This window comes from Mauremys reevesii, linkage group 2, assembly GCF_016161935.1.
Source record: "Mauremys reevesii isolate NIE-2019 linkage group 2, ASM1616193v1, whole genome shotgun sequence".
Lineage (NCBI taxonomy): Eukaryota > Metazoa > Chordata > Testudines > Geoemydidae > Mauremys > Mauremys reevesii.
In genome coordinates, this window is record NC_052624.1 from 150285865 (window position 1) to 150300614 (window position 14750).

A 14750-nucleotide genomic window follows, 5' to 3' on the forward strand; every position below is an offset into this window, starting at 1 on the left:
TTGTATAGTGCCATAATTCAAATTCTAATAATAGTCACTGCAGTGACTCCTGAAGCAACGGGCTCCCCCCAGGAACATCTGCTCTGTGCTGCATCCTAGATGCCTCTTCGGGAAGTGTTTAAGACAAGCCTGTCTTGAGCCTTTCAACTCTTCTGCCATTTGTTCAATACCAGGCAGAGATTAAAAAGAAAAAAAGGGAGGTCAAGAAAATACTTTGGAAATCTTCACACCATCTACCAGTGATCTTTGTTTACCCTAGCTGATTTTTTTCCCCTCCCACTCTACTGCTTAGGGTAGCCCTCCAAGAAAAAATCCTTTTTTTGACTTGAAACCCGTTTGTGGGGAGGTAGGAATGAAGAAAGAGAGACACTGGTGTGTTCTCAGAGCTAGAGAAATTGCCTATTAAAAGACCCCATCAGTAAGAAATGAATGTTTTGCTAATGCTGTAATGAAAGCCATGCTGAAATCATGCTATAATTTCCCTGCTGTGTATAGAGAGCCACGCTTTCTGAAACCCAAAACCATTGCGAGGCGATTTAGGGAATGTTTGGAGGGGGAATGGGTAAAGTATAGAGCTGTGATGTCACATTCTGCATAATTTGTAGCTAGAGTGGAAGGATCTGGATGGAATCTGTTTTCTCCGATGGGTTCATCTGTCGTGTTTGGGATTTTATTTTAAATGACAACACATGCTTTTAAAAGGCTGCTAATGAAACTTGGCAGGCATTGTATTACCACTGAGTGAATTTGCTTTCACTAATAGCTGATGGCTCAGAAGGGTAGCACATGCTCTAAATAAGCATCATTCCTTAGAAGAAAGCTTTAAGAACTCCAGAATGCTACATTTCCATCATGGTCTTGTAGAGCTGTATCACAGCATCTCCATATCTACTGTTGTTGTTATTTTAACAGACACTGCACAAACACAGAGCATGAGACAGTCCCTGCCCTACAGAGCTTACACAGACAATCAGAGAGAGAGGAACTGAATTGCCCAAAGTCATGTAACAGACCAGTGGCCAAGCCCAGGCCTTCTAATTCCCTGGCCGGTACTCTATCCACAGCCTGTTCTGACATGGTGCATTACTCCAAGCTAAATACCATAACTCCATGCACGTGTAATCTGTTCTGAGAAAGGCAGCTGCATTTCCTATAGCATTGTTCATACAACCTGGATCCCATTACATTGTATGGCGTTTGCTCATACCATTATAGAGTTCAACACTGCCATGGCAGAGAGAGAGGACAATTAAGAGGCTGAGGCAGGGGAAGAGAGACAAGTATTCAGTAAAGGCTTAAAGTGAGATGGTGAGTCAACCAGGCAGACACAGATTAGAAAACAGGAGCTGTGGAGCAAAAGGCTCTTGCGCTAATGCTGGCCAGGCCGCACGGAGCTGTGCAGAGTAAGTCAGTGTGAGGCAGCCAGAAGAAGAGGGAAGACAGGAAGTCCATGGAAGGTAAAAATAAGAAAGTCAGGAGGAATTGCACGGGGAATTGGTGGATATGCTGGTCCGTGCAGTTCAGACCATAAACCTCACTCCCTGCTGGTATCCAGCACATACATATGTGGTCCTGTTCCTGTCGTTTCTCACCTCTCTTCTGACACCAATTGCACCCATGGAAACAGGATGTCATGTCTCTATGCTGAGATATTTTCTCCTGCCTTGTTACCGGTGCCACGCCATGGCTAGCTCACTCGGCTGCATTAAGGTAAGGAGCCATTCAGTCCTGTGGACCAAGTGCTTGCCTAATCATCAGAAGACATAGGGTCTACCCCTGACTCTGCTACTAAGCAGCTGTGTGACCTTAGGCAAGTCACTTCACCTCTATTTTCCCTCACACTCTTTGTCTGGCTAGTCAGCTTGTAAACTCTTTGGTGCAAGGACTGTCTCTTGGAGGGATAGCTCAGTGGTTTGACATTGGCCTGCTAAACCCAGAGTTGTGAATTCAATCCTTGAGGGGGCCACTTAGGGATCTGGGACAAAAATCAGTACTTGGTCCTGCTAGTGAAGGCAGGGGGCTGGACTAGATGACCTTTCAAGGTCTCTTCCAGTTCTAGGAGATTGGTATATCTCCAATTATTGTTATGTGCATGTACAATGCCCTGAACAATGAGTCCATTATTTTGTTTGGGACATCCAGGCAATCCTGGAGCTTAAGAACGGATGAGAGTCTTTTAGCAACACAAGTGATTCAGGTAGATTGTAATTAGAATCTCTCTGGATAAATCCATTTGAGCCCGTACAATTCATAGATTCTAGGACTGGAAGGGACCTTGAGAGGTCATCGAGTCCAGTCCCCTGCCCTCAAGGCAGGACCAAATACTGTCTAGACCATCCCTGATAGACATTTATCTAACCTACTCTTAAATATCTCCAGACATGGAGATTCCACAACCTCCCTAGGCAATTTATTCCAGTGTTTAACCACCCTGACAGTTAGGAACTTTTTCCTAATGTCCAACCTAAACCTCCCTTGCTGCAGTTTAAGCCCATCGCTTCTTGTTCTATCCTTAGAGGCTAAGGTGAACAAGTTTTCTCCCTCCTCCTTATGACACCCTTTTAGTGAAAAGTGTTTCTAAGAGTTCCTGCCATCTGCAGAAAAATCCTGCTAGTGGATGTACAGCTGATAGCCGGTCACTCACAACTTTTTCTCTATCTTTTTATTTTTCATCTTGTAACTATGAACATTACAAGTTGATTCTCTGACCTCTCCTCACCATCATCCCTTGCCAATAAATAATGGGCTTAATCTGCAGCAAAGAAGATTTAGGTTAGATATTAGGAAAACCTTTCTAGCTCTAAGGGTGATTAAGCTCTGGAATAAGTTTCCAAGGGAGGTGGTGGAATCTCCATAATTGGAGGTTTTTAAAAACAGGTTGGACAAACTCCTGTTAGGGATGGTCTAGGCTTACTTGGTCTGCCTTGGAACAGGGGGCTGCACTTGATGACCTCTCAAGGTCCCTTCCAGCCCTGTATTTCTATGATTCTGTGTATAATCCCAATAAAATATATACTGAAATCTATTAGCTCCATGGCTTTAATGATCTCAGTGAGTTTTGTCCATCTTGTTTTGAGTCTCATTTCAGCTGATCTAAGGTTTTAGGAACTGCTGGTTTAATCTTATCTTTAAAATAAGCGTCTTGCCTGATATAATCAGATGCTGAGAGGTTTCAAACAAACAAAACAGCAGAGCTATCCAGCCCCCCATATGGTTCCCATTAATCCCTAACTGAGTTAACTCATATTTTAAACCTGTTACAGCCAAGTATCACAAAAACACATCAAGAATGCAGGCTGGGCCTGCAGTGCTGTATTAAAAATAACAACAGGCCAAATCCTCTCTGGATACAAGTCAGCACAGCTCAAAGCTACAATAGCTGTACCAGTATTACACTGGTAGAGAATTTGGTCCAAGACTGGCCCAAGAACCCCAGACAGAATCTGTTGAGTTCCAGTACAAGGAGGTGGCTCGCTCACAGGTCTTAGCTTTTCTCCTTGGCTTGGCAGTGGGGTGAGCGACCTTTCACCTCTAGGTCAACAAATCAAATCCAGACCAGGGCTGTGAGAAACTACTTGACGGGTCTCGGTCCATTTCCTAGTATCTGCCTCAAAATAATCAGCTGCAAATAGCACAAGGTGCCAAGGACTACCTGGGAGAGACTGAGCTATGGCCTTTGCCCCCAGTGGACTTCTCTTCAGATCAGGGTTGATGCATATTGGCTGGGAGGTGTGGAAGCAGGGAAAGAATTAATAAGGATTTGAAGGGGATCTTAATGCATGTCAGTCAGTTAGCAAGAGTTAGCCCAGCTGTAACCCTAATGACGTGAGACTTGTAGAAGGAAGGATAGTGTGAGGCAGAGGGAAAGAACTGTGTAAAAAGTTATTACGACCTTGTAACTGATAATCAAATATGCAGCCTGGTGTCTTCTAGAAGTGAGAAAACAAGATAGCAGAATGGCTTATGTATAAACAAAATGTAGTTGTTGCTCTTTATTTTCTGTATTATTGCTAGTTATTGTCTGTAACAAAAGTATAAAGGCTTGCTGTAATTCTTTACCAGTTGAGAGACCTGTCCAGGACTGGGGTGACCCTGTGTCCTATGGCACTCTCTCCCTCCATTGTAATTACTGGAGAAATAATAAAGTATTTGATTTTGCTGCACCCAAACGAAAAAGCGAGAACTGAGTTTTTCTCCGACAGAGGGGATAACTTCTATGGTCACTATACCTGGTCTCTGGGTAATACAGGACTTTGGCTTCACATTACAGGGGCACTGGAGGGAGATGCTAGATGTGTAGGCCCCTGAGGGAGTGAACCTACCAGGTAATGATCAAGTGATCTCTCTCCTGCTCTCCATCACCACCCTCTGACAAACAGAGGCTAGGGACACCATTCCCTTCTAGCAGCGGATGGTGATGGATGCTTTTATAAATAGATAGATACAGCAAGCAAACAAAAGTGGTGGAAGAAATCCTCTTCAGCCCGTCTAAGTATCAGGTCACAGTGTTTGGGAGTGAGGTTACATTCACTTCAACTGATTCCTCCTCTTGGCAAGCTAGAATTTTATCTCTCAATGGGCAGAATGCACTGAATAGCATAAAGCTGACTGATGATATTACAGTTTCATAAAAGATGTTTGGATGTTTCCTAGAATGCCTGGCCACAGAGCTAGCCAAGGCCAAGTCAGCCAATTACGGAGGAGAGGCAGGTTAAAATACAGATTGTATGTCACAGTTAACATCGCAGGGGGATAGATCTCACAGCTGTTGTGAGACAGTGCTGATGGTATTCTCTAGTCTGCTCCGGAGGAAAACGCGGATAAATTTCTGAAGAGTCTTCACAGAGACTTGGGAGAAGAATGGTCTAGCAGTTAGGTTGCCAGTCTGGGACTCTAGAAAGCTGGGTTCTAGTCCAGCTCTGCTAGTGATCTTGGGCAAATCACTTTGTCTCTCCATGCCTCAATTCCCTATCTGTGGCCTGGTCTACACTACGCGTTTAAACCGATTTTACCAGTGTTAAACCGATTTAACGCTGCACCTGTCCACACAACGAGGCCCTTTATATCGATATAAAGGGCTCTTTAAACCGGTTTCTGTACTCCTCCCCGATGAGAGGAGTAGCGCTGAAATCGGTATTACCATATCGGATTAGGGTTAGTGTGGCTGCAAATCGATGGTATTGGCCTCCGGGTGGTATCTCACAGTGCACCATTGTGACCACTCTGGACAGCAATCTGAACTCGCATGCACTGGCCAGGTAGACAGGAAAAGCCTCGCGAACTTTTGAATTTCATTTTCTGTTTGGCCAGCGTGGAGAGCTCATCAGCACAGGTAACAATGCAGTCTCCTGAGAATTGAAAAAGAGCTCCAGCATGGACTGCACGGGAGGTACTGGATCTGATCACTGTATGGGGAGAGGATTCAGTGCTAACAGAACTGCGTTCCAAAAGATGAAATGAACAACTATTTGAAAAAATTTCCAAGGCTATGATGGAAAAAGGCCACAGCAGGGACTCAGTGCAGTGCAGTGCAGAGTGAAAGTTAAGGAGCTCAGACAAGCCTACCAGAAAACCAAAGAAGCAAACGGAAGGTCCGGTGCAGGGCCAAAAACATGCCGCTTCTACGCTGAGCTGCATGCAATTTTAGGGGGCTGCGTCACAACTACCCCACCCCTGTCCGTGGATTCCGAGGTGGGGGTTGTAATCTCAGCCATGGCTGAGGATTCTGCGGACGGGGAAGATGACGATGAAGAAGAGGAGGATGAGCTTGCAGAGAGCACACAGCACTCCGTTAGCCCCAACAGCCAGGAGCTTTTTCTGACCCAGACGGAATTACCCTACCAGCCCTCCCAAGCCACTAGCCCAGACGGTGAAGCCATGAGTGTACCTTTGTAAATATAAAACATGGTTTAAAAGCAAGCGTTTTTTAATGATTGATTTGCCCTGAGGACTTGGGATGCATTCACGGCCAGTAAAGTTACTTAGAAAAGTTTGTTAACATGTCTGGGAATTGAGCGGAAATCCTCCAGGGACATCTCCATGAAGCTCTCCTGGAGGTACTCCAAAAGCCTTTGCAGAAGGTTTCTGGGCAAGACAGCCTTGTTCCATCCACCATGGTAGGACACTTTACCACGCCATGCATGTAGCAAGTAATAGGGTATCATTGCATGACAAAGCATAGCTGTGTATGGTCCCGGTGATTGCTGGCATTCAAGAAACATCCATTCTTTATCTCGCTGTGTTATCCTCAGCAGAGTGATATCGTTCAGGGTAACCTGGTTGAAAATCAGGAATTTAATTAAGGGGACAGAGATGGCCATTTTCCTACTGGGCTCGTGGCCTGCTGCTTAAAAGAAATCCTTCCTTGCACGTAGCCAAGTGGGGGGAAAGGGAGGAGTGAAATAGCGATGAGCTTTTTCGCGTTTGGCTAGCAGGGATCTTCCCAGCTACCAGCCACGCGGTGGAGGGGAAGGTGGGTGATTAGCAGTGATCTTCCATGATACCAGCCATGCGGTGGGGGGAGGGGTAAAACACCTAAATGAAGGCTGCAGAAGCCGAAAGACAGTGGCTTACCATGGCCGCATGCAAGCTGAATTCTGATGCCTGGACCTGCGTCTGAGAGATCTGTAACACCAGAGCCGCAGGCACTCAATATTAAGATGCAAAATGCGACCTTGTAGTGAAATCACATGTACTATGTAAGGTGAATAGTGTTGTTCACTGTGAAAGAGTATAACCATTGTTCTGTAAAATGTATCTTTTTAAATACTTCTCTCCCTTTTTTCCCTCCCTCACGCAGCTGCAAATTTTTCAAGCCTCCCTACTCCATCCCGAAGGCTATCTCAGATAAGGCGGCGGAAAAAAAAGACACGAGACGAAATGTTCTCGGAAATCATGGAAGTGACCCGCAATGAAAGAGCTCATCTGAATGAGTGGAAGGACGTGGTATCAAATTACAGGAAAGATGCCAGTGAACGTGAGGACAGGAGGGACGCTCGAGATGAGAGGTGGCGGCAGGAAGATCAGCAGTGGCGGGATGCAACTCTGGGGCCGCTGCGTGATCAAACTGACATGCTCCGGCATCTGGTGGAGCTTCAGGAACGGCAGCAGGATCACAGAGTGCCGCTGCAGCCCCTGTATAACCACCCTCACCCCTTACCATGTTCCACATCCTCCTCACCCAGACGTGTAAGAACGTATCAGGGGAGGCTCTGTGCACCCGCCCACTCCACCCCCATGGACAGCCCAACCAAAAGGCTGTCATTATTGTGAAATTTTTTTAGTGGCCTTTTCCTTCCCTTCTAACCTCCTCTCAAACCACACCTGGGCTACCTTGTCAGTTCTCTCCCTCTTTTTATAATGAATTAATAAAGAATAAATGATTTTTAAACGATAGTGACTTTATTTCCTTAAGCAGGCTGTAATTGAAGGGGGAGGGTGGATTGCTTACAGAGAATGAGTCAATCAAGGTGGGGGGTTCATCAAGGGGAAACAAACACAGCAGTCACACCCTACCCTGGCCAGTGATGAAGCTCGTTTTCAAAGCTTCTCTGATGCGCACCGCTTCCTGGTGTGCTCTTCTAATCGCCCTGGTGTCTGGCTGCGCGTAATCAGCGGCCAGGTGATTTGCCTCAGCCTCCCACCCCGCCATAAAGGTCTCCCCCTTACTCTCACAGAAATTGTGGAGCACACAACAAGCAGCAATAACAAAGGGGACATTGGTTTGGCTGAGGTCTGAGCGAGTCAGTAATGTGCGCCAGCGCACCTTTAAATGGCCAAAGGCACATTCCACCACCATTCTGCACTTCCTCAGCCTGTAGTTGAACAGCTCCTGACCACTGTCCAGGCTGCCTGTGTATGGCTTTATGAGCCATGGCATCAAGGGGTAGGCTGGGTCACCCAAGATAACTACAGGCATTTCAACATCCCCAACTGTTATTTTCTGGTCTGGGAAGTAATTCCCTTGCTGCAGCCGTTTAAACAGAGCAGTGCTTCTGAAGACGCGAGTGTCATGAACCCTTCCCGGCCATCCCACGTGGATGTTGGTGAAATGTCCCTTGTGATTCACCAGTGCTTGCAGCACCATGGAAAAGTACCCCTTGCGGTTTACGTACTGGATGCCCTGGTGCTCCGGTGCCAAGATAGGAATATGGGTTCCATCTATCGCCCCCCCACAGTTAGGGAATCCCATTGCAGCAATGCCATCCACTATGGCCTGCACGTTTCCCAGAGTCACAACCTTTCGTAGCAGCAGCTTAATGATTGCTTTGGCTACTTGCATCACAGCAGCCCCCACAGTAGATTTTCCAACTCCAAATTGATTCCCAATTGACCGGTAGCTGTCTGGCGTTGCAAGCTTCCAGAGGGCTTTGCCACTCACTTCTCCACTGTGAAGGCTGCTCTCATCTTGGTATTATGGCGTTTCAGGGCAGGGGAAAGCAAGTCACAAAATTCCATGAAAGTGCCCTTACGCATGCGAAAGTTTCGCAGCCACTGCGAATCGTCCCACACCTGCAAAACTATGCAGTCCCACCAGTCTGTGCTTGTTTCCCGGGCCCAAAATCGGTGTTCAATGGCTAGAACCTGCCCCATTACCAGCAGGATCTCCAAAGCGCAGGGGCCCGCGGTTTGAGAGAATTCTGTGTCCATGTCCTCATCACTCTCATCGCCGCGCTGCTGTAGCTGCCTCCTCCTTGCCTGGCTTTGCAGCTCCTGGTTCAGCATAGACTGCATGAGAATGTGCGAGGTGTTTAAAACGTCCACGATTGCGGTATTGAGCTGAGCAGGGTCCATGCTTGCTGTGCTATGGCGTCTGCACAGTTCACCCAGGAAAAAAGGCGCGAAACGGTTGTCTGCTGCTTTCACAGAGAGAGAGGTGAGGCTGTACCCAGAACCACCCGCGACAATGATTTTTGCCCCATCAGGCACTGGTACCTCAACCCAGAATTCCAAGGGGTGGGGGAGACTGCAGGAACTATGGGATAGCTACGGAATAGCTACCCACAGTGCAACGCTCCAGAAATCGATGCTAGCCTCGGACCATGGACGCACACCGCCGAATTAATGTGCGTTGTGTGGCCGCGTGCACTCGACTTTATACAATCTGTTTTACAAAATTGGTTTCTGTAAAATCGGAATAATCCTGTAGTGTAGATGTACCCTGAAAAATGGTGATAATAGCACTGCTCTGCCTTACAGGGGTGTTGTGCAGACAAATATCACCCCAGGGGCTCTTTACAGTAATATGAACTATGCAAGTATGGCTCAGAGAGAGATAGCTATGTATATAGACAGATGGGAAATCTCCTAGGAATGGAAAAAGTGTTTCAGAAAACCTGAACACTAACTTCAAAAGGGATGCACCAGAGACCCCACTGGCTAGGATAACAGACTGGGAGTTAGCAGATGCAGTTTCTTTTCCTAGATTTGCCACTGACTCATTTGGGGCAAGTCATGGCCCCATCTGTGCCTCAGGTTCCCCATCTCTAAAATGGGGGTAGTGACACTTATCTGTCTCTAGGAGATGTTTTGATCGTTTTGGATGAAAACTGCTAAGGATCTTCAATATTTCAAAAAAGAATTAAAGTTCAAACATCAAGATAAGGACCATATTTCCAATTGCCCTGTAATGCAGATTCAGAGTTCTCGTTCTGAGTCCCAGCTCTTGAAGCATAAGGTTGTTTCAAAACAGCAACTTACGAACTCAGGGCAAAAAAAAATCACCAAAAAAAACAAAACTGAAATCCCTTCAACTATCACTCTAGCCAGGGGAAAAGAGCAACAAGGAACATATATGGAAACACTCTTCTCTCGATTTACTGAATCTTCCTCATTAGTCACTTAGTGGAGCCATGTTCCCATAGCTCTGCACAATCAATGCCCAGCTGCTTCTTGTTCTTATGGAAACTAGCAAAACAGATTCACTGTACTGCTGCCATTGTGGAAACTAGATGGAGTGGAACTGGTAATGCTATTGTTAACTAGGGATAGATGAAATGGCTCATATAAAATAGATAGCATCTGGACTTTCAATTTTGACACTTAAAAGTTTTCTTCCCCCTGCCCCCTCCACACACACACACACTTCTGCCCATTGTTATTCTGGATTTTCTTGATTCTGGCCATCACACTTACTGACTAAAGATGGGATCAAGCTATAAAACTTGGAATTGGACACAGAGTATGAACACCCCAAACTCTCGGGGCAGACCTAGCACTGCTAAGTGTTCAGAATCTACAACACAACAAGGATTTTGTCCCCTCAGCCATGAGAAGAGAGGGAAGAACAAGATTACAAAATATCAGAGAGGTAGCCATGTTAGTCTGGATCTGTAAAAGCAGCAAAGAGTCCTGTGGCACCTTATAGACTAACAGACGTATTGGAGCATGAGCTTTTGTGGGTGAATACCCACTTCATCAGACGCATGTGGTGGAAATTTCCAGGGGCAGGTATATGTATGCAAGCAAGAAGCAGAAGATTACAAAACTGCCTCTTGCTCTTGCCAATATTACAAATCAGTTCACAGTTTCACTTGAGTTTTCCTTATTAAACTGGTCTACTCAGGGTTGATCCAGAGCTCACTGAAGTCAACAATAGAGCTGATTGTCCCTCGGGAGATTTCAAAAGGTTTTGCTGTCCTGAATCATGATGAAAAATCAAAAACTCAAAAAGTTTTGTGAAACAATAACCCTGAAAATATTTCTGATAGGGTCAATTGAAAATTTCATTTGGATACTTTTGAAACATTTTATTTCAATGTCAACCTTTTAATTTTTTTTAAAAAAGTATAATTTCACTAAAATTTCAAAACAAAGAGTTATTTTTAACTGAAAAAACTAAACTTTCCATTTTGAGAATGTCAAACCAGGACATTCCAACAATTTCAAAACTTATTTTCTTTTTCAAAATGTTTTTGAATCAGGAGATTATAGTTAAAACTGGCCCCTTCCTGTAAACAGTTCCGGTTTTGACAAATTGGCATTTTTTAAATCTTTTGTCAGAAAATCCCCAATCAGCTCTAGGCTTCAGATCAGGCTCTTCGTTTTGCATCTATCTGTTCAAAACTATATTTTCTTCCTGCCCATCGCACAAAAAATAAAAAACAACACCTACAGTCCCAGAGAGGCTCCCTAAATAGAGAATAATAAAAATTAGCAAGGATTTGCTCCTTTTCCTTGTTTTCTGGCAGCCTCATTACTGGATTACCTCTCTAATGCCCACGTGCCAGTTCATTGTTTGCTTTATGATGGTGATGCACACGGATACGTAGGGTGGGATGGGGGTCCAGCAACTTCCATTAAATAAAGCAAGAAAATAAAGAAATGTATCAATTTCCAAAAACATCTGGAGTGGAGTACAACATCCCAGGTGTCCTTCCTGTCCCTAAACTGCTGTGTTTTCAGTTACCATATCTCCTTTTGGGAAGGCACATTTCCCCCCACACTCACTTCTGCCATTTGACTTCCCTTGTACACTGAAGACTACATGTTCTCTTCCTGGATGCTGTTTGTGCAAATCCTATTGCAATCAGTGGGAGGCATGGAGGTTGGAACTTGTCCCTACATCACTTTAGGTCAACAGGAAAATGCCCATTACTCCAGGGTCTGAGAACCTAAGAGCTGGGGAAGTGCTGTTGTCCTCATTTTACAGATGGGGAAGTGAGGCATGGAGAGACTAAGTGACTTGACAAAGGTTATAAAAGAAGTCTTTGATGAAGCAGGGAATAAAATCCAGGTCTCCCAAATCCCAGGGTAGCAACCTGACCACTGACCCATCCTCCCCCGCCCCCAAGTTCTAATTCTGAAACTATCTGTTTAGATTACGGCTGCCCTGCCTGGTTTCTATGTATGTAGCAGGGCCTGATTGCTCATGGTCATGAATGATTAAATAGCACGTCCTTGCAAGAACAGGTTATCTGCTGCAATGATCTTGCCAGAATCCAGATGGGCAATTACACTCAGTCCACCTGTAATTGTCCCTGTAATTTCCACTGGATAAATTATTCCTCACTTTCTGTCGTGTAGTGTTGGGGTGCAAGCATACTGTTATCCTGGCTGCTCACCTTCCACATCCAAAACAGATGCATTTAACCAATGGATTTAGTGATTTTCTTCTCTTACATTGTTACATTGTAGAGTGATTTGGGGATCCACAGATGAAAGGTACTACAGAAGGGACTGCCTCTAACCCCATGCAATGTGTTGTTATATCAAAATGACTCGAAAAATATCACATCACTGCTCTAATTTTATCTCTATTATTTATAGCACATTCTGTACTGGAATTTAGCTTTCTAGACAGCAGCTAGGCACTAACTCATTGTCATGCAAGTCTGCTGTCACTTTCACTGTTCTTCTAGCTCAGTTAAATGCTTGCAAGGTTCGTCAAGGCCCAGGGGTGGGAGTCAGATGACCCAAGTCTTACTCTCAGCTCTTCCACAGATATTAGGGAAGTCACTGATGGACAGATTCAGATACAGAGGGCCTGGTTCTTCACTGTGCCCGAGACATACAAATAAAGTTGCAGTTGTATGTACATTGTCTGCTTTGTGGGTCTTAAGCAATGTCCCCTCTCTGTTGACCACCATACCCAGAAGACTGCTCGTACCCCAACAACCACTAGCATGGCTTGCAAAAAGGAGACCAAATATAAATCAGACCTCTTTCAGAGAGCCCCAACTGCCTTCAGGTTTCTCAGCCAAGACTTTTTAGTAAACATTGCTTCCATTCAGAGCTGTAGCTCTTCAAGCATAGGACAGGGTTTACAATAAAACAGCTGCATTGTAAGAAAATTGCTGTGCTTCTTTCACAATATTTCATATGATTCTGTGGAGCCACCAATGGGATTAGGGTATAATTTAACAGCCGGTCCGCTCCTTAATCTCTCCCGCCCACCACACACACGCGCTTTGCGAATCCTCCCCTTGTGTGGTCCCAAAATTAGAATGCTGCTGAACATGTTCACATGACTATTCTTCTAGAAGTCAAAGGGTTGTGAGGCCTTGGGCCTCCAAAAAGGCTCTCAGGCCCAGAGGATGCTCAGGAATGAGGCCTTGGAATAGAGTGTGTCAAAATTTTCCCATCATTATTTTTTGACAAAATGGAAATTTTCACATAGAGAGAATCCTGTTTTTGTAGAAAATGTTCATATTTTCATTGAAAGCAAAAACGAGAAAGCTAAAATAATTTTCAGTTTTCAGCAACCAAAACCTGATTTTTTTTGGCTTTATATTGACTTTTTAAAATTTTTTAAAATAAAAACCCAAATAAGAGTCTAAGAAAATTTTCAGCAAAAAATGAAACCAAAGATTCATTTCTCTTTAAATTTGAATGGTAAAAAAAGTAATTTCCTTCCCAGCTGTAGAGCAGAGCTATGTGAGACTTCATAACAGAGAGGGGCCCAAACCAAACCCTTGATCTGAACTCCACTGAGCTTTGGAGCACTTCAGATCTGAGCAGGACACTTTGTGGCTCAGCCGCATCATTGGGGTAGAAGCCAGACCAGGCTCAGTGCTTTCATGTGGCCTTGATCCAGAGCCCAGGATTTTCTGATAAGTGTCAGTTTTATTTTGGGGGGTTCATAATGGAAAGCAAGAATCTGAGAGCTGACTCTGCAGTTCTTCCTCTTGAAACCCACCTCTCCCCTGTTGCACCCAGTATGCAGCTGCAGCTCCCATCGCTGGCCAGTTGGCACAACTGATGCTGATATCTGGTGACCAGCCACCTCTTCAATGAGCCCCACTCACCCTGTGAGTGATTTTGCTTGCGTCTCCTTCCCTACCTCACTGTTCCAGCTTTCCCACTGAGAGTGCTCACCTGAGCCCTACTACTTCCCTTCCTACTGTCTCAGAGAAAAGAAATCCAGGTTGGAAACAGTTAACCTATGACCAACCAAATATCCTGCTTATAACCAAGCAATATAACACTGGAAGAACCAGGAACTTTGCCTTCTAGGAATGTCTGGCGGACCAGTAGACACAAGTTACACTCCTTAAGTCTCAGACTCACAAGCACACCTGTTCTGACCTCTTACTCCCATTCTTTGCAAGGCAGACAGCCACGATAAGCCGCTCTTAGGTTTTAACTAGCAAATTACACAGACACCCAAAGGGAGAAGTGGGACCTTCAATGTGCTCAGATGAGTTCTGTGTGCAAGCACTTGGTTTTAATTTCTTTTGAATCAGCCAATTAGCTCAACACCGTTCAGTGCCATCATCAACACTTGGGCTATTACAAGGATCAGGAAATCTCTGCTGCCAGGAAAGCTGTCCAGCTTGATGCAGCTTTGCCAAACAAGAGTGAGCAAGTCCAGTGCTCGGCCATTTGACTTTGATGTATTGTAAGAGAAAAAATTCTTATTCTTTGAAGGGTCAAGCCCTGTTCTCAATCTATCAGCTTTTGCATTGGTTTCACATTATGCAAGATGAATTCTCCCCTCCCTTACAGTGTTAGAAATGAGCTATGCCATTTGGTTCTCAAACTCTAGCTGACTCACAGGAATACCAGAGCAGACAGAAAATAAAAATATCTATGACTCAATAGCTCCTTTCACCCAGGTGAAGCCCAAAGCACTGACTGCTTGTTACACACTGGGCCTAACTCTCTCTTCTACTAGTATAAAGTAAGAGTCACACCACTGGGGCCAATGGAGTTATACTTCTATAAGGCAGGTCTAAGACTGTCAATGCTTTGGGGCTGGGATTGTCTTTTTGTTCTGTGTTTGTGTAGTGCCTCACACAATGGGGTCCAGA

The 14750-nt window shown here is 45.0% G+C and overlaps 2 protein-coding genes across 6 annotated transcripts in view; one reads left to right on the top strand and one right to left on the bottom strand.

Annotated features, from left to right (window-relative positions):
- ANTXR1 (ANTXR cell adhesion molecule 1) overlaps positions 1 to 14750 on the bottom strand; it is a 193416-nt gene that overhangs the window by 130508 nt on the left and 48158 nt on the right. The gene's annotated exons all lie outside the window — the stretch shown is intronic.
- Positions 1504 to 14750, top strand: part of GKN2 (gastrokine 2) — a 129762-nt gene continuing 116515 nt past the window's right edge. Inside the window, exon 1 of the mRNA XM_039527932.1 lies at positions 1504 to 1710. Coding sequence (XP_039383866.1) covers positions 1504 to 1710 — 207 coding nt within the window. The remainder of the gene's footprint in view (positions 1711 to 14750) is intronic.